The following is an 18,815-nucleotide window of genomic DNA, read 5'->3' as shown; positions in this document are numbered from 1 at the left end:
TATTTAAAACCCAATAACCTAGATTCAACAAATCCTAAACCTTAAAAACCCAATATAAACAATGTTGTGCTTACGGGGGATTCAAATATTAGTTCTCCCTTCAAAAAGAAGACAGACACTGAAATTTCGGCAAGCATTCGCAATCCTTATTTGCGTAAATAAAGTATAAAATATCCTGATAGTATTCATGACTTTCTATACTATAAAATTGTGCAAAAGAGATGCCTCTGAATAGGTGGACAGAAATAATTTACCAATTTCACTTACTTGTAAATCCACTAATGGACATCTAGTCTTATTTTTGTTGATGGGAATTCAAACTGCCATTGACAGAAAACGATAAAGAGGGAAATAAGTACTTATTCTTAAATAGTGTAAAACAAATGAGAAATTAAATGATAATCCATAACTGCTAAATGATAATCCCATTATGTAGGTCTGAGAGTAAGATGACGAATATGCAATATTAATGGAGTGTATTCTTTCAATCTATGAAAGCATAAGTTTGCACTATATGATGAAAACTTAGAGAAAGAAAGAAAAGAAATTTCATACTGCCCTGAAATCAAATAGAAGAGAAGATATGACTCACAAATATTTTCACTCTCAAACTCATTCAATAGATTAAAATGCATAAACCAAACATTATGTAAGAAATAATTGGGTGCTCAATCTATTTACGTACACACGTAGAGAGAGGAACAATTGAAGTTTTTAAAGGGAAAATCAAGTTAGTAACAAAATTACCTTCGATTCAACTACAAACAAATATCCATCCCATCCAATTCTTTAAAAAGGAATGAATGAGCCACACAATTAATTTGAATCATATAATCAAAGAAACAACCTGATCCAAATAATTACAATAAAGTATATGCAAATAAATTTCAAGGGTATCTAAGCGGCTCCTAGAGCCTCTATGAGTACATCTAAAATCTTATGCAAGAATAGCATTGAACTTAAATATGATTATATGTAAATATTAAATAACTTCAAAAGTTTTAGAGATAATGGCCAAAGATGTTTTACTATCTCATTTGAAAATAAGAGTAAATGAAAAGAAGAGTAAATGATTCGTAAAAAAAACTCCAAAATGGGCCATAAAGAAAATAACACAAAAGAAGTAAATGATTCGTAAGAAAACGTTGTCGAAAAAGAGAATGTATGAAGTAAATGATTAAGAAAAAGATTCATAAAAAAATGTTTTAAAATAAAAACTAAAATTGCTTTATGCAAGTTGGATAGTAAGTTAAGCTCATGAGTTTTTTTTAGCCAGTTAAGCTCGTAAGTTATGAATTCTTTTGTAATGCAAATAGAAATATTTATAAAGCAATCAATAAAAAAGAAATATTTATAAAGCAGGGACATGCCAATCAATTGATAAGAACCTTAAGATCAAGCTCATTTTAAATCACCAAAAAAGGCCATAAACATCACCATGCCAGAAAAAAAAAATTTAAAAACAAAACAATTTCCATTAGAAGTTAATATTAAGAGCCATGCTACCAACATTACGCTTCATCCCTAAATCAGATCACTTTCAAGGCTACTTGGAAAAGATGTGTCAACCAATGAAACAAATGCATAAAAGAAACATAAGTGTAAAAAACATAAAAATTAAACTAATATTTGTAACCCACTAATCTTAACACAAAAATTAAATATTGCTGATATGAAAGCCCAAAGAAAAAAGTGGTCGCAATGAGAGACTGAGAAGGAGGAGGAGGAAGGCAGAAAGGGAAAACATGAATTTTTTTTTCTCTTGTTTACCCACCGGAGCAACCAAAGGCCCCTACAATCTGAAGAATTAAGCCTTCTTGCAATGATACCATAAACTTATGTAGTATTTTCTCAGCACGAAATAGGCAATGGTCGTCATTGGTGGGAACTTGAACGGTGCAATCACATCTTTCCTTTTCTTCTCCTCAACAGCATACCCAAAAAAAAATGCAATGATAGTAAATTTATTCACTGTCAATAGAACACAATGAAAGACAATAGAACACACAAAATAAAAAAGAAACTTACATAAAGTATTCTATTCACCATCAAATTGGTAGCATCTGTGGACATACCTAAATGATTTATTTTGCATAAAACCAACATTAAACGTTGATCAAAGGTTAAAAAATCAAATACTTTCCAGTTGAATGTCTTCTTTACTATGAACGGATCCATTGTCAGCCGATTAGAAGCAGGTTTCAAGTGAGCCTGCATTGAAAACAGAAATATAACTCAGCTTTATCTTCTCTGGCAGCTGTAGGAGTAGGCTATCTTTGGAGACATGTAGAAAGAAAAAGATTAGAAAATTGAAAAAAAAAAAAAACTATTATAAAATTAACACCAAGGACGAATGAAAAATACAGAAAAAAATACCAAAGAAAAAAAAAACTCATGAATAGGGTAACGTAAAAGGCTTTGAAATTAGTAGAAATTGCAATAATGGGTGTGGGAGAAAAAGAAAAGGAACCTAGTGTCTTATCTTTCCCACCAACATGTTTCCCAAATTGGTGCTTGTGGTAGTGACGTCAAACAGAGAGAGAGAGAGAGAGAGAGAGAGAGAGAGCCATGGAATAGTAGAAGATATACCTTGGGTAAGGGATAATTCCCCAAAAATTTGGAAAAATCCTAGAGACAGAGAAAATCTTGGAAAAAATATCGTAGTGGGTGTGGTAGATGAGAAATCGTTGAATCCGAAAACCCGTGAACCGAAATAGTAATATTGTAGAATACCAAACGGTTTTAGTAATTTCAATTGACTTATCAATGACACGTTGGAAATTCCAATGCCAATACGAAGGGTTGGGATGATATGATCAATATTAGAAACGACGTGTTCCGAACGTTATATCTGAGAGAGATTTTAACGCCTCATTTAATATTAGAAAATAATCCCAAACGATATGGAAACGATATGAAGATATCCCTTAATTTATGAGATGAAATATCTTGAATTGTGGAAAGATTAAATTAAATTTATAACTATAACAAAAAAACAGAAAAGTCAAGTGTTTTTAAATTTCGGATGAAGTGGGGGTGCCACGTGGCAGCACCACGGCTTAGAGGATTCCGCTTTACTTATATATATAAGACAGCCTATTGGCACTGCCATGTTTTAATAATTGCACAAACTCAGCTTGTCTTTTCTTCTTTAATTGGCTTCTGAGAGCTTTTTGCGAACTGTAATAGCCCTGGACAAATGTTTAAATAATAAAGGACACGATGAGTTAGTGCAACTATCAAAACTTGGTAGTGCCAAGATCAATAGCCTATGTGTGTGTGTGTGTCAATTTGAGCTCCCATGTGAAGGTGATGGCCAAAGTCACTAAAGTATACATGTTGCCCTACTAATTAGAGTAATGTATTGATTATTTATTATTAAACTTGTTTGGGTATAATATTTTATTGTTCATCGAACTTATTTTATGGTTTTGATAGGGTTAGGATCAGATCCATGGTTGAAACGACATGATCCATACGGTCCTATTCTCAAGAATTCCATCTAACAAACCTTGGATCTCCCTTCCGCGTGCTGTTGAGGTTTCCGTAAAGGGCAATGATAAATCGACCCCATATATCTTAAATGAACCCAGTATAGTGCAGTGCCTGGAGAGAGAGAGAGAGAGAGATGGGGGTCGATTTAAGATATTAGGGGGTTGATTTATCCTACCCTTTTGTAAAGTTACGTTGTAGGAGATTTGCTAGGGACTATCGCAAAAGGCATTTCTCGGCTGTTGCACGAGAGAGCAGCCACCTCAGATGAACTAAATTAATAAGCCAAAATCCGAGCCTATGTGTCTGCATGCTCTTTCAAGCAACAGCCGATCCGAGAAATGCCTCCTGCGGTGATCCCTAGCAAATCCCATGTTCCAAATTAAAAAAAGAAACAGTTATTGATATTCTCACCGCCATGTTTTGATAATTGCACCAACTCACCTTGCCATTATTGAAACAGGGGAGTGCAGATATCAATTCTCTATTTAAAATGGATTGGGACTTTTCATTCAAAAATTAAAAATAAAATACCCGACACATTTTAAATAGAGAGAAGAATAAGATTATTGTTTTAATTATCACCTTTGGAATTTCTCATAATTCACTAAAAAGATTTTTTCTTTTCTTTTTGCATCTCCATCGCCGACATAATTAACAGATGTATCTATTTTCTTAACCATGTCATCTATTAGTGCCATCTTAACATGGTTTATATGTGGTAATTAAGGAAAATTGATAAAAAAAAGTTTAATCTATGGTTTGTGTTTATAGATCTTCTGAACAAACATGGTGATTTTTTTCTGGCTCCTCTTGGAGATTAATTAAAAAATCCTTGAGCTATCTAATTACAAATAACTTGTTTCTACTCTTTGATGAGACCATATTACCTAAATATAATTAAAAAGAGAAACAATAACATTTAAAAGATCTTAGAAAAATAAAAATAAAAAGGCCACTAATTTTTTGGGTATATGCAAATAATTTTTAGGGTATCCAAAGAGGCCTTTAGATTTTATTTTTTCATCTTAAGCTTTGATATTTAGATGGGCTTTTTATCTTTTCTTTTTTCATCTTTTCAATATTAATAGGGAAATGTTATCAGCACTACTGTATTTTGATGAGGGCACTCCTCACTTTATTAAAAGTAAGGTATGGTCCACACCATAGGATGATCTAGACCGTCCATTAGATGGGCCACAGCCTGAATAGGTTGTGCCCCAAAAATCATTTCCATAGGTTGAACCTAACCCTCCGATCTGAATGTTAGAGGGTTGATCATAACCCTCTATAGATCGGAGGGTTAGGATCAACTTACGGAAATAATTTTTGGGGCACAACCTATTTAGGTTGTGGCCCATCTAATGGATGGTTTGGATCATCCTATGGTGCGGCCCATACCGTACTTTTAATAAAGTGAGGAGTGCCCTCATCAAAATACGGTAGTGCTCATATAGGTTTCTATCACCATCATTTTTGTAATCATGGACCATTATTTGATTAATCAGTGATATTTCATGCCTAAGTATCACAAGAGGAAAAACCCTAAAATTATGTTCATTTCTCTTGTCTGGGAGACAATCCTGGATAAGAATGTCCCTGCAGGGGACAATATGATTGTTCCATGTTACCATGCAAGAAGTCTTTAGTTTTCTTAATGGAGAAAGTACCCCTAATTTAGCTGGTTAACAAATTTAGAAAGGCAGCTTTCCCTAAGCTTGAAGGCAGTGGAAAAAAATACACTCTCTTTTCCTTCAGACTTTAAGAGTAGTCCTTGAGGTGGACCCACCCTTTGTCTACCAAAGTGTTGTTGCCACGGGTGATTGTCGATTTCAAGGCAACCCATTTGGCATTTTTCATGTAAGCACTTTTGGGTCCGATAGCGGCCGAATTAGAGGGCGACAGAGGTGACATGGACAAATGAGGATGTGACATGTGGTGGATTGCCTCCTTTTGCAAGGTTGAGGATGGAAAAGGAGCTCTATACTTTTCTAGTGAAATTGATAAAAGCATATCTTATATCGTTCTATTGATCCAAGATTTGCCTCAACACTTACAGGATGATTACCAAAGGAAAGTCACATTCCTTTTCCTAAGAAATCATGTCATTGTAAAATCCAGATTTTAGCTTATAAAATCCAAATTTTAATTAGCTACTAAATTTCAGCATTTTACAATCATAGATTATAAAATACATGTATCCGAACGGCTCGTGAATCTCGCAACCATCGGTCTCGAGTTTAATCCCATACTTACCAGATTAGAGAAGAAGAACACACTATTTGTGCCCTGATTTTTTTAATCCATGCTTTATGTGCCGATTATTAGTTTTTAGGTCCTTTACACGCTACTTATATTATGGGGGCGGTTGGAACTAGGGAAAAGAAAATAATGGAAAATGAAATTCCAAGGTCTGGTAGGTATGCAATTTCCCTTGAAAACAAGGAAACAATTTATTTTGGAAAAAAAAACATGGAAAATGAGAACCAAACGTTAAAAATTTTATTTTCTCTGCACCCAAACAGGTCCTCAAAGGTATCGAGATTTTCGAAAGGTGAATGATATTGGCATGACCATGTTTTGATAATCGGCATGAACTCAACTTGTCTTATATATTTTAAACAAGCCATTAAAAAGGAGTGACAACTTACACTTTATTGTGAATTTTACACTTTAATGTGTCATGCCAACTGAAAATCCAAGACTCATGCACCATACTAATTATATGTTTAGTCATCTAGGTGGTCCACGTGGTTGATAGAAGAGTTGACACGTGTCTTTTGGATGGCCGACAATATGATCTTGGGTCGTGAGAAATATGCTCCTTCATGATCCATTGTCATCAGGATGAAGGGCAAAGTTGGGTCCATTTATTCAATCCTTTTGAGAATGGCCTTGTAAAGTGCGGGGAGAACAAATGAGGATCTGTCCAAGTGAAATTACTAAGTTATCCATCAATTTTTACATATATCTTTGAGTTTTGTATTATTCAATTTCTCCAATTTTTTTATTTTTATTTTTTATTTTTTATTTTTGGGAGGCTCAGCTCTGGTTAAGCCAGTGTTACAAAACTTGGGTCGAGACCAGAACTCGTTAAGTTAAAAGGGAGTTAAGTTGGGTGAGTCAATTATTGGAGGTTCCATGAGAAAGCAAAGATTCCACATCAGAAAAGTGAATGGATGTGGATGTAAGGACTTGGGCACCCTCCCCTTAACAGCTAGCTTCTAAGGGTGAATTCTGCTCGGGTACTAATAAGTGGTATCAGAGCTATGCATGGTAAATCATGTGTGTTCTTGAGGATGGAAAATCCCTCGGGGAAGATCTCGGCAATCCAATGTAATGTCAAGGAAGGAGAAATCCTTCGGAGAAGATCTCGAGGTTCCCACGTTGCTCCCCCATAGAAGGGTGAGATTGTCCACGTTGCTTTTGCGTGGAGGGGAAGATTGTTATGGGTTCCCCATAGAAGCAAAGATATACCCGCACCTCAACATCAATGATTGACACAGTCAGATTCTCCTTATCTCGGATGAGTTAAAAGAGTTTTCATCGACTCAAGGTAAATTTGAGTTGATTCAAGTGAGTTGATGATTGACTAGAGTTTTCATAACTCATAACTACCCTACTTATATTGAAAAAAAAATATTATTTTCTTTCTTGATAGATATCCCCACACTCTAGCAATCCATTGAATGAATGGTTAGCACAAAAGGTGTTGGGAATTTGAGTTTTAACTTAGCATCTCATGCTCACAGGACTGACAGGAGATAAAGCCAAATGGCATTTAATGCTAAATCAAATACCACTTCATGTGATGGGCCACACTACACACACAGACAACTCACCAATAATACACATAACCCACTCCACGTAAGAACTTTGTTACACTCCCCACCCGGGATGGGCAGTTGCACGATGAATGATGTGGACATTCTGTTGCTGATGTGGACAGTGTGGGCCCACCAAGGAGTTAAAGCCAACAGCCCTGACTTTAAAGCTCTTACCTCTTCCACATGGAATGTTTGTTTGGTGTTTGCATTGCAGTATTGGGTCACCATCTAAGGGGTTGGATAAGCCACAAGAGGGATGAGGGATGCATGGTTGGACACACATCCAAATCTCACCATTCATTGTAAATATAATCAACTACAAGAATCTCATTGTGATTGAATTCCATTACAAATATTAGGGTTAGCAATGATCTCACACTCAATCATTTTCTATAATAATCCACACTAGACTCTCATACATTGTTGAATCTTTCATACTACTTGAATCATCTTGTGTTTCTCTTGATGGAAATAAGCCATTTTTACCATTAAGAGATAAAAACAAGGGTTAGAAATGCAAGTCCTTTTTAGGATAAGACAAACAAAAGGAGACAGAAATGCTGGAGAAGGAGTGCAATATAATTTCCCTTAGGCTCTGTTCACTTGCGTTCCCGGGAAAGCAAATCCCTGGAAACATACTCCTTTTTTCTTGACAAGACCTTGACAAGATATAATTCTGGTGTTCACTTGCTTTCCTGAGAAAATAACAAGCCTGGGTGGAATATGTCAAATAATGACATAGAATTGCCAAAAATGACATGGAAATGTCTCTTTTCTCACTAGTGTGGGAAACCAAATCCCATTATTTTGGTTGGATTTGCTTTCCCGGGAAAACTAGTGATAAAAGGTGGGCAAGCAGTTTCTCGGGAAACATTTTCCTGCATAGATCCTGCGCACGTGAACAGGCGCGGGAAACCTTTTCCTACACAGTTTCCCTGGATTTCTTTTCCTAATGCCACGTCAGAATCCCGGGAAACCTTTTCTTTTCCTTTCCCGGGAAAACAAGTGGTCCACTTGCGTTCCCGGGAAAGCAAATCCCTGGAAAACAACATCTTTTTTCCTTGACAAGACATAATTCTGGTGTTCACTTGCTTTCCCGAGAAAATAGAATTACACGTGTAATTTCTACAATAAGTAAAAAAATGTCATGGACAAGCCCATTTCCCCCCCTTTAGGGATTTCATTTCCGACCAAAAACACTCGGATTTCGTTTCCCGGGAAAACTAGTGCAAAAAGAAGGGCAAACAGTTTCCCTGGAAACCTTTTCCTGCGCAAGTGAACAGTCCAGAAACAGTCCAAGGAAACCTTTTCCTGCACAGATTCTCTGGATTTCTTTTCCTAATGCCACGTCAGATTCCCGGGAAACATTTTCTTTTCCTTTCCCGGGAAAACAAGTGAACAGAGCCTTAGGGTGTGTTTGGATGCCAAAATCAGGTGTTGACATCCTATTTCGTTTCTACCCTATTCTAACATTTGGTTAAAAATATGATGTTGATTCCGATTCGTTATTCCAGCAATCCAAATGCAGTCATAGTGAATTATCACCAACTGATCATCTTAATCCTTTGACACCAAGTGTAGGATGAATCAAGAGAACCAAAGGTGAGAATTAAGTTTTTCAACAAAGTTGAGTGATTTTATCTTGCCTACTGAATTAGCAACATAAATAACACCTTTCAAAAGGACTACCCCGACTGTAGAGTCCACTGCATGGATATATTGCGTAACATGGGCTCATACTAAGGAGCAAGTGAACCAATTGGGCAAGCTTTCAGGAAGTGTAGATGGACTGGGTATGAGATAGGAAATGTTGAGCCCATACTATGCATGTCCAAGTTTATAATAGGCCTAAGCCCATCCCCAAGCTTTTAACGGGCTTGAAAAATTACGCACAAGCCCACTATAGAAAATCTATATTGCCTTGCCTTGCCTTGCCAAAGCCCAACTTATCCGATATTCTTATGACTCTGTTTAATGAATCTTACCAAAAAATCCTTCACTTCAAAAGATTCCAAGGATGTTTCAATGAGAACAATATCAGAACAAAAATGTTTATTACTTGGGTTCTAAAGTAACAGCCACAAAAAATATTAGGGCGAAGATATTTTCACCCCCCCCCCCCACATTAAGCATGCGCCCAACTTATGATGTGATTTGACGTCAAAAGGGAGTGCATGCGTAATGCAGGGGCCAGGGGTAGGGCTGCAACTCCGGTCGGGCGGGTCGGGTTTTCAAGAACCCAACCCTACGAGAAATATCTCAGGTCGGGTCGGGTCGGATTTTTTTTCGGAAAACCCACGATTCCCAAACCTGGCCCTACCCATAATAAATCTCGGGTCGGGTTGGGTTTTTTCACGTTGACGCAATTTTTTAAGGAAAATTCTTGTTTGGCAAGGCAACTCAACTCATAGAAGCAGAAATTACACTCACATACAGTAACAGTGGCTGCGTGGGTTTTCACTTTTAACTTTTAACTAACAATAGAAAAAAATGTACATATAACTCGGGTCGGGTCGGGCCCCTTCAAACCCGGCTCGACCTGAGATTCATGCAGGCTTTTGAATGCTCAACCCGGCTCGACCCGAAACCCATGAAACCTGAACCCAACCCAGGCTATTTTCAGGTCGTGTCGATGTGGGTCGGGTAAAACCCGGCTCGAGTTGCAGCCCTAGCCAGGGGGGAGTAAAAATATCATCTCCCAAAATATTAATATTAATATTAAACGATGTGCTTTCACTAAACAATGTATATTCATTTAAGAGATTTTATATGGTGACCGACCTTTACGTGTAAAGGTCGGTGAGAGAAAATCCCTCCCTCCCTTGATTTTTGATCCATCAAAGCCCCTTTTTTGACTTTTCCATGGATCAAATATCAAGGGTGACAGGTTTTCTCTCTCTCTCTCTCAGCCCTTTGTTACAAGACGGTCAGCCACCATATAATTTCTCTTCATTTAATAGTAAACAATGCTATTTCCCCCCTTCTCTCCCAGCATTTCCCTCCCCTCCTGTTCATTTTTACCGAAAATAGAGTCATTTTCAGTAAAAGATAACACAGGAAGGCAGAATAACTAGAAAAGGGGTGGAAATATCTATTGACTTTTATTTAGGCCATGTTTGGCAACCATGAAATTTTTTTTTTTTTTTCCAGGGCCAAGTGTTGAGAGAGGTAGAAAGACAGAGAAAGAGATAGAATTTGAGAGGGCAGGAGGCAGGAGATTGTGGTAAAGTGGCCGAAAAATAGGAAAAAGAAAACTATATTTTGAGTAGAGTTTCTTTTTTCTTTTCCCTTGTCCTGTTTTGCTGTACACACATTTGGAACATATCTACATATAAATTTACGTATGAACGGATGTTCCTCCAACTGTCAACTGTAATGATAGAATAAAACCAACTTCTTTATTGAATATAAATAATGGTACTACTAATAATATCAACCCCATTCTCCCATCTTCAAATGTGGTTTTAAGTTGGTGTTGCTAGAAACATTCATAACAAACACACACAAAAAACTAAAAATAAAAAATAGAACCAACATTATCAATAATTACCTTCGTTTAGGCCCTGTTTGTTTAAGATTATTACAACCGATTGTGAGTGCTAAACTGATTATTTGACTCAAATTTAAATGCAATTTTGAGTGGCACTCACAATTGGTTGTCATAATCTTTAGTCTTTATCAGATTAATTGTGTGGATTCCAGCCTGATGTAAACCGGCGGCGCACTTTTAGGTAACCGAACTTTCCGGCACCTGGAGACGAGCCTTCAAATATATATGGCAAATAACCAGTGGCAGCTTTGTATCTCTGCTGAATCTGCAAATTCCAACACAATAATTATCAATTTTTCAAAAGAGCAAGGTATTCATATCTTCAAGTAACTGATGACAGGGTTATAGATTAAGGGAAAAGGCAGGTAATGGTTAAGATGATAAAGGCACCCTTGCATTGGCACTAGTCCCAAGGAAAACAACATGGGATTTGTACACTACAATTTCAGATGTAACTGCCTAACAAATGGACACTGCTGAAGCGGGTCTCATACAAATTCAGAATAACACCTCTTTATATAGTGAAGGGACTTTTTGACCTACAAAATCCCGAATGTTATTAATTTTTTTTTTTTTTTCATTCTAGCACACCCCATAATGACAAATGCCGTCATGAGATAAAAAAGAGGACAGGCCATTTAAAACCAAAGTTACTCACTTTTAGGAAAAGGTGAGGATCTTTAGACTCTTTACACTCATAGCAGCAGCACTTTGGATATAATTTGAAGAGAAGCATTTTCAATCATTCCAGTTTTGAATTCAATTTTGAAGGGGTGAAGGGCTGAAAATTTCTAATATAATGAAAATACTTTAATATTTCGAGAAAAAAATGCAAGCAATCCATGTTTCATGTGGAAATACATGTGACCCCAATGCTGTATGCCATATTTATGAGTGAGCTTCACAGGGTCACTGAATAACTGCATAAGTTTAACATGTTTAATTCATATAATTTATGTTAATATTTAGAACATTGTCCATGCATAAAAGTTACTTTAATTAGCAACTAATAAAGAGATCCAATTTGGCCCTTAGCTACTAATTAGTAATAAAACATCAAATTACCACGTATGAAAATGAAGCAAGTGAAAACTAATGTTATCTCTCCCTTTGAGAAGAGTGAAGGAGGTTTTATACAACCTAGAGTCAACCATTTGTACTCCTAGTCACAGACAGTCACCAGATCTTAAGCAGTCATTAGGTGATAAGGCAATTGCCTAAGACCCACGGAGATTGCCATCCCCGGTATGGCATGTGTGCCCTAGATTCCAAGGGGTGGGCACAAGTTTGAATGCCTAGGAGTCTAGGCGGATGACACTGACTCTGGTCAGAACTAGTAAAGGAATGATGTCCGGATGTATTATTTGTTTTCATTTGTTGATCTTCACCAACTTAGATTTAGAAAAGTTACCTCAAGAATTTCCTCGCTACTTCGGATACAGTTCCTTCCAATAACACAAACGGACCCACCAGAGCCTCCGCCAGTAATCTTAGCACCAAATAAAGTCCTGCTTTCACTACGGTGCTGCCTTTCCTGCACCAGTTTTACCAGTCTATCTGTCCCATCAGAGCCGAGACCACACTCACCATAACCATAGTGGCACTGCAAAACAAGGAAACACTTACTTTCTAGAGTAATCTATATGATTTAGACACAGACATTGAGTGTCAGTTTAAAAAACAAACACATGGAATTAGACATGGTGGCCTTGGAATGACCCAGACATGCAAACACATTTGAATAATTGCACGATGATGTCGAAAGACATGTTAATGCATATAGGTCTTGTAAGTGCAGGGCAGTGAAAAATGTATCAACACAAATTAAATTACAATCAAACTGCACAACTAATAACTAACAAATAGCAAAAGCCCACCGAATTGATAAACTTTTGTCCTAGTAGGCGTACAAGACCTTCCAATTCCAGGACAGTGTTTTTCTAATGACAAAGAGGAGAGGGTGTGCTTTGAACGTGATTTTGAAGATCACTTTGGGACCTAAAATTTCTATTCTACATATTTTACAATATTTCATATTTTTATACCTCAAAAAGTTGTAGAAGTTCATCAACGAGATTAGTGGAAAATTTGTGATTGCCTTAGTTTTAGAAGTCATTATGCTTTTAGGAAAGGGTTATTAGGTTAAAGTGATAGGATTACAAGATAATCAAAGAGACTAAAAGGGTAGTAGTTGTAGATTTTTTTTAGAGAGTTTTTCTTTTCATTTTACATTTTGAGAATATGTTAGCTATTTTATTGTGAACCTCAAAGGGTAGTAGTTGTAGATTATGAATCTCAAAGGGAAGAAGAGATGCAGAACCTATTGTTCAAAAGAAAGAAAAAAAAAAGAAAAGAAGAAGAAGAGATGCAGATCCTCTGACACCAGATTTAGTAGATGATACATGGGATGGAGCATGTGGGACTCCTGGAGCACTATGACGATGGTTGAATCCAAGAAAAAACTAGAGGCCCTCTTTATTTTTGAGCCTAACGTGATGAGCTGATAAGAGGGTTATTACACAAAATGTTCAAGCTACAAATTGAGAATGAGATGATTTTCGTGTCCAAATCCATGAAACACTGTAGAGCGGCTGTTTTATTCCATGAAATTTACGGATGATGAAGTAATTGATTGGGAAAGTTGACCAACTTTCAATGAATACAAAGACAACATAATGAAGGAGTTCGGAGAAACTCTTTGATGAAGCTAAAGAAAACGATTTAACTATGCTGACAAACATGTTTTCGAATTTGGGATGTCTCTTCTTTATTTATATGGAAGTTTAACATTTCGATAAGGAGCTGAAGCAAGCTTTTATGAATCTAAAATTAGATGAAGAATGCCTAAGCATTGGGAATGTGATGTCGTTGCTATTGATTCAGATCGATGAGCGGAAGGGTAAAAGATTGTGAAAACAAATTCGGAACTCTACTCCAAGTAAAACTATAATTTGAAAAAGAAAATGTCGGAGGGTCTAAACTTGAGGACGATTCTTTCCAATTGGGAGGGACAGATGCAATGCAAAATCCAAGTCGAGCCAAGTCCAAACATCCTAATCTTCCACAGGACATAACTTTGAACCTGATGATCCCTCTTATGTGATCTCTTTGAGATAGGACATTTCAAGACATAAATGACAAGATTAGTTACGACATGAGACTTTTAATTGTCTTACTTTCTATTTTCAACACTAGAACTCCTTACACCTTTAGGAAAGGGTGACTAGGGTCACAATGAAGAGTTAGCGTGAGTTTTAGGATTGTTTAGAATATTATATATATATATATATATATATATATATATATAAAGAGAGAGAGAGAGAGAGAGAGAGAGAGAGAGAGAGAGAGAGAGAGAGAGAGAGAGAGAGAACGGTTTCTACACACAAGTGTAGATAAGTTATCTACACACTAGCTTAAAATACAGTGGGGGCTAACATTGTTTGGGTGATCCAAACCATTCATTTGATGGGCCCTCACATAGATAGGGTGTGCCCAAAAAATCAGCTTCATAGGATCATCCTAACCCTTTGAACCATGGAGGCAAAATATGGACAGATTAGTGAAGGTTTATACACGTCCATTTTACCTCCACAAATTGTAGGGTTGGGATGATCCTATGGAGCTGATTTTTTGTAAACACCCTATCTATGTGAGGGCCAATCAAATGAATGGCTTGGATCACCCAAACAATATGCCCTCCATTGTATTTTGAGCTAGTGTGTAAATAACTTATCTACACTTGTGTGTAGAAACCGTTTTCTGATATATATATATATATATATATATATATATGAGGAAAAGGATTGTGAGCTTGAGCGTTGGAACCTTATGGTGAGCTTGAGCTCTCAAACCAATGAGGCCCACATTGTTAGGATGATCCAAAGCATTCACTAGAAAGGGCCTTACATAGATAGGGTGTGTACAAAAAATCAGCTCCATAGGATCATCCTAACCCATCCATTTGTGGAGGTCAAAATGGACAGACCACAAATCTGCCCATTTTTGCCCTCCACTTTTGGAGGGGTTAGGATGATTCAATGGAGCTGTTTTTTGGTACACACCCTATCTATGATAGGGCCTTGCAAATGAATGGTTTGGATCCTCACAGAAATTGTGGGACCCATGTGATTGGTGCACTCAAGCGCACCATTTCCTATTAGAGCTTGAGCGCACGAACATATTCCTCTATATATATATATATATATATATATATATATATATATATATGTGAGGAAAGTTTTTCTAGTTGGCCGACTAGAGAAGCTTCTCTAGTCCGCCGACCAAAAACACAGTGGGCCCATGTTGTTTGGATGATCCAAAGCATTCATTTGATGGGCCCTATCATAGATAGGGTGTGCCCAAAAAATCAGCTCCATAGGATCATCCTAGCCCTTCGATTTGTGGAGGTTAAACATGGACAGTGGAGGTTAAAAACACAGTGACCCCACGTTGTTTTGATGATCCAAAGCATTCATTTGATAGGCTCTGACATAGATAGGATGTGCCTAAAAAATCATCTCCATAGGATCATCCTAAGCCTTCGATTTATGGAGGTTAAAATGGACGCGTATAAACTCCACAAATCTGTCCATTTTTAACCTCCACAAATCAAAGGTTTAGGATGATCCTACGTAGCTGATTTTTTGGGCACACCCGATCTATGCAAGGGCCTATCAAATGAATGTTTTGGATTATCCAAATAATGTGGGCACACTGTGTTTTTTGGTCGGCGGACTAGAGAAGCTTCTCTAGTCGGCCGACTAGAAAAACTTTCCTCATATATATATAAGGAAAGTGTTGGTGAGCTTAAGCTCACCGAACTTATGGTGCGCTTAATCACATGGGTCCCAATTTTTCTGTGGTGATCCAAACCATTCATTTGCAAGGCCCTATCATAGATAGGGTGTGAACCAAAAATCAGCTCCATAGGATCATCCTAACCCCTCCATTTGTGGAGGACAAAAATGGGCAGATTTGTGGACAAACAATGTCTGTCCATTTTGACCTCCACAAATGGATGGGCTAGGATGATCCTATGGAGCTGATTTTTGGTACACACCCAATCTATGTAAGGGCCTTTCAAATGAATGCTTTGGATCATCCTAACAAAGTGGGCCCCCATGTGATTGGGCGCTTAAGCGCACCATAAGTTTCATAAGTTTGGTGAGCTTAAGCTCACCAACACTTTCCTCTCTCTCTCTCTCTCTCTCTCTCTCTCTCTCTCTATATATATATATATATATATATATATATATATATATATATATATATATATATATATATAGAGAGAGAGAGAGAGAGAGAGAGAGAGAGAGAAAAGTGTTCATGCGCAGCTGCTCAGATAGCTTATCTGAGCTGCTTCAAAAAACTCAGGTGGCCCCATATTTTTGGGGTGATCCAAGCATTCATTTGGAAGGCCCTTCCATGGATAGGGTGTGTACCAAAAATGAGCCCTTTAGGATCATCCTAACCCTGCCATTTGTGGAGGGAAAAAATGGTCAGAAATAGTGTCTGTCCATTTCCCCCTCCACCTTTGATTGGGTTAGGATGATCCTATAGGGCTGAGTTTTGGTACACACCCGCTGAGTTTTGGTACACACCCTATCCATGGAAGGGCCTTTCAAATGAGTGCTTTGGATCACCCCAAAAATGTGGGCCACATGAGTTTTTGAAGCAGCTGCTCATATAAGCTATCTGGGCAGCTGCGCAGGAACACTATTCTCTCTCTCTCTCTCTCCATATATATATATATATATATAAATATATATATATATATATATAAATATATATATATATATATATGAGGAAAAGGATTGTACGCTCGACCGTACCTAAAGTTAGGTACGGTAGAGTGCCAAATCACATGGGTCCCCCATTTTTGGTGGGCATCTAAACCATTCATTTGCAAGGCCCCAACATAGATAGGGTGCATACCAAAAATCAGCACCATTGAATCATCCTAACCCCTCCAAAACTGGAGGCCAAAATGGGCAGATTTGTGGACAAACACTGTCTGTCCATTTTGGCCTCCACAAATGGATGGGTTAGGATGATCCTATGGAGCTGATTTTTGGTATGCACCCTATCTATGATGGGGCCTTGCAAATGAATGGTTTAGATGCCCACCAAAAATGAGGGACCCATGTAATTTGGCACTCTACCGTACCTAACTTTAGGTACGGTCGAGCGTACAATCTTATTCCTCTATATATATATATATATATATATATATATATATATATATATATATATATATATACACAGAGAGAGAGAGAGAGAGAGAGAGAGAGAGAGAGAGAGAGATTGAGAGGGATACTATGTATCGAGAAATGAAAATATAGAGCTCTTGCTCCTTATTTGCGATTTTTTTATCACTACTTTTGTTATTTTATCTAATTCCCCCACTTGATTTTCAAATCAAACCCCCTCTCCATCCTCTTATTTTGCATTATTTGGTATGAGAGCAAGCTTTGATCCTTGGAGTTCGGGAAAACCAATTGCAAGCAAAGTTGCATTATCTTGATCTCGAACAGAAAAAATCAATGTAAAACCCTAAATACCAAATTGAGTGGGTCATTCATAGAAGAAGCAAGCCAGACTTTTAGAGCACGACGACATCAATTCCGTCCAAAAAGAACAAGAGTTCATACCTATGCCACTGATTCATATGATGAGCCAATACAGGGTATTATTATCTAAAAACTCTGAGCTGCAAATTGCAGAAGAGATGACATGTGTGCTCAAAGACTCAATACAACAATAGAGTGGGAATGGCATTTGTGCTCATAACACAATACAGTAATAGAATGGGAGTGGCCATTTTATTCCACAAAATTTAAGGAGGCTAAAATTGTTGATTTAAATACCAAACCAATCTTCGATGAAGATTGTCTAAGAGTTGGGAACATGATCATGCTTTCAATGATTTAGATCAATGAGCAAAAAGTGTATAGGATGCTGAAGGAAATGTACGTGAAAAATTAAATTGGGCATCTATTCCAACTATTTTGGTGGGAATGTATGTGAAAAATTAAATTGGGCATCTACCCCCCCACCCAGCCCCCCCCCCCCCCGCGCGGGCAACTATAACTTGAGCTGATGCTTGATATGAAGGCCTACTATTACTATTTAATGTATCTTTCAAGATTCTATTACTTCGTGCCTCAAAAAGAAGTCGATAGTTCATTACTGAGACTAGAGATGAAAATTACGGCGTTGATTGCTTAGTTTTTAAGCTTAGTGCTAGAAATCCTTAACTACTTGTCTTTAGGAAAGGGGTACTAGGCTTACAATGAAGGTCCAGGACTAGATGATAATGAATGATTGAGATTAAAGTTTTCAGCATTGTTTAGAGAGGATATACACACACACACATATATCTATACATCATATTTTGAGGGACATTTAGATATTCTATTGCCTTTTTTTTGAATGATACTTGGATATTCTATTGTTATGTTTTAAGAAATGAAGAATTGAGAGATCTTGTTCCTCATCTGTGATTTTCTATCGCTACTTTTGTAGTTTTTCTCTGATTGCTTTACTGAGTTTCAGAGACAAGAAGTTTTCGCTACATATAAAAAGAGCGGAGTGCTAAAATCATTCTCTTCCCCCCCCACCCCCCACCACACACACACACACACGCATTTGGCAAAAAAAAAACCACTCTATTCTCATAAATCAACATGGAAGCATTTTTTACAATTGCAAAGATCAGGACAAAAATAGAAAATTTTACAAATTCAAGAGTTTAAGCTATTTCATGAGAACAAAAATTGAAATTTTAGTATCATTCCAATAACAAACAAGAAAAACCACATGCACTCAAAATGGTAAATACCTGATACATGAGTTCTCCTAGAGCAGAAAGTTGTTCATCTGTTGTAGCTGCAGTCAGTAAAACTTTGAAGGCCTGCAAATTAAGAAATCATGTGGAGGAAAATCTA

At 37.2% G+C, this 18,815-nt stretch overlaps 1 protein-coding gene and 1 long non-coding RNA gene across 2 annotated transcripts in view; both read right to left on the bottom strand.

Moving 5' to 3' along the window:
* Nucleotides 1-1,596: 1,596 nt before the first annotated feature.
* LOC143878414 (uncharacterized) lies at nt 1,597-2,606 on the bottom strand. Its single transcript, XR_013250958.1, has 2 exons — nt 2,471-2,606; nt 1,597-2,211 (listed from the first exon to the last, which is right to left on the bottom strand). It is a non-coding gene; the product is annotated as an uncharacterized LOC143878414 (long non-coding RNA).
* Nucleotides 2,607-10,695: 8,089 nt separating this feature from the next.
* The window catches only part of LOC143879836 (L-arabinokinase-like), a 68,882-nt gene continuing 60,762 nt past the window's right edge, over nt 10,696-18,815 (bottom strand). Inside the window, exons 27-29 of the mRNA XM_077382466.1 lie at nt 18,710-18,781; nt 12,281-12,472; nt 10,696-11,134 (exon numbers count right to left, since the gene is read on the bottom strand). Coding sequence (XP_077238581.1) covers nt 11,003-11,134; nt 12,281-12,472; nt 18,710-18,781 — 396 coding nt within the window. The 3' untranslated portion in view covers nt 10,696-11,002. The remainder of the gene's footprint in view (nt 11,135-12,280; nt 12,473-18,709; nt 18,782-18,815) is intronic.

Source organism: Tasmannia lanceolata, unplaced genomic scaffold, assembly GCF_043159265.1.
Source record: "Tasmannia lanceolata isolate RefF3 unplaced genomic scaffold, GAP_Taslan_0.1 ptg000006l, whole genome shotgun sequence".
NCBI classification, from domain to species: domain Eukaryota; kingdom Viridiplantae; phylum Streptophyta; class Magnoliopsida; order Canellales; family Winteraceae; genus Tasmannia; species Tasmannia lanceolata.
This window is presented reverse-complemented; position numbering and strand designations above follow the sequence as displayed.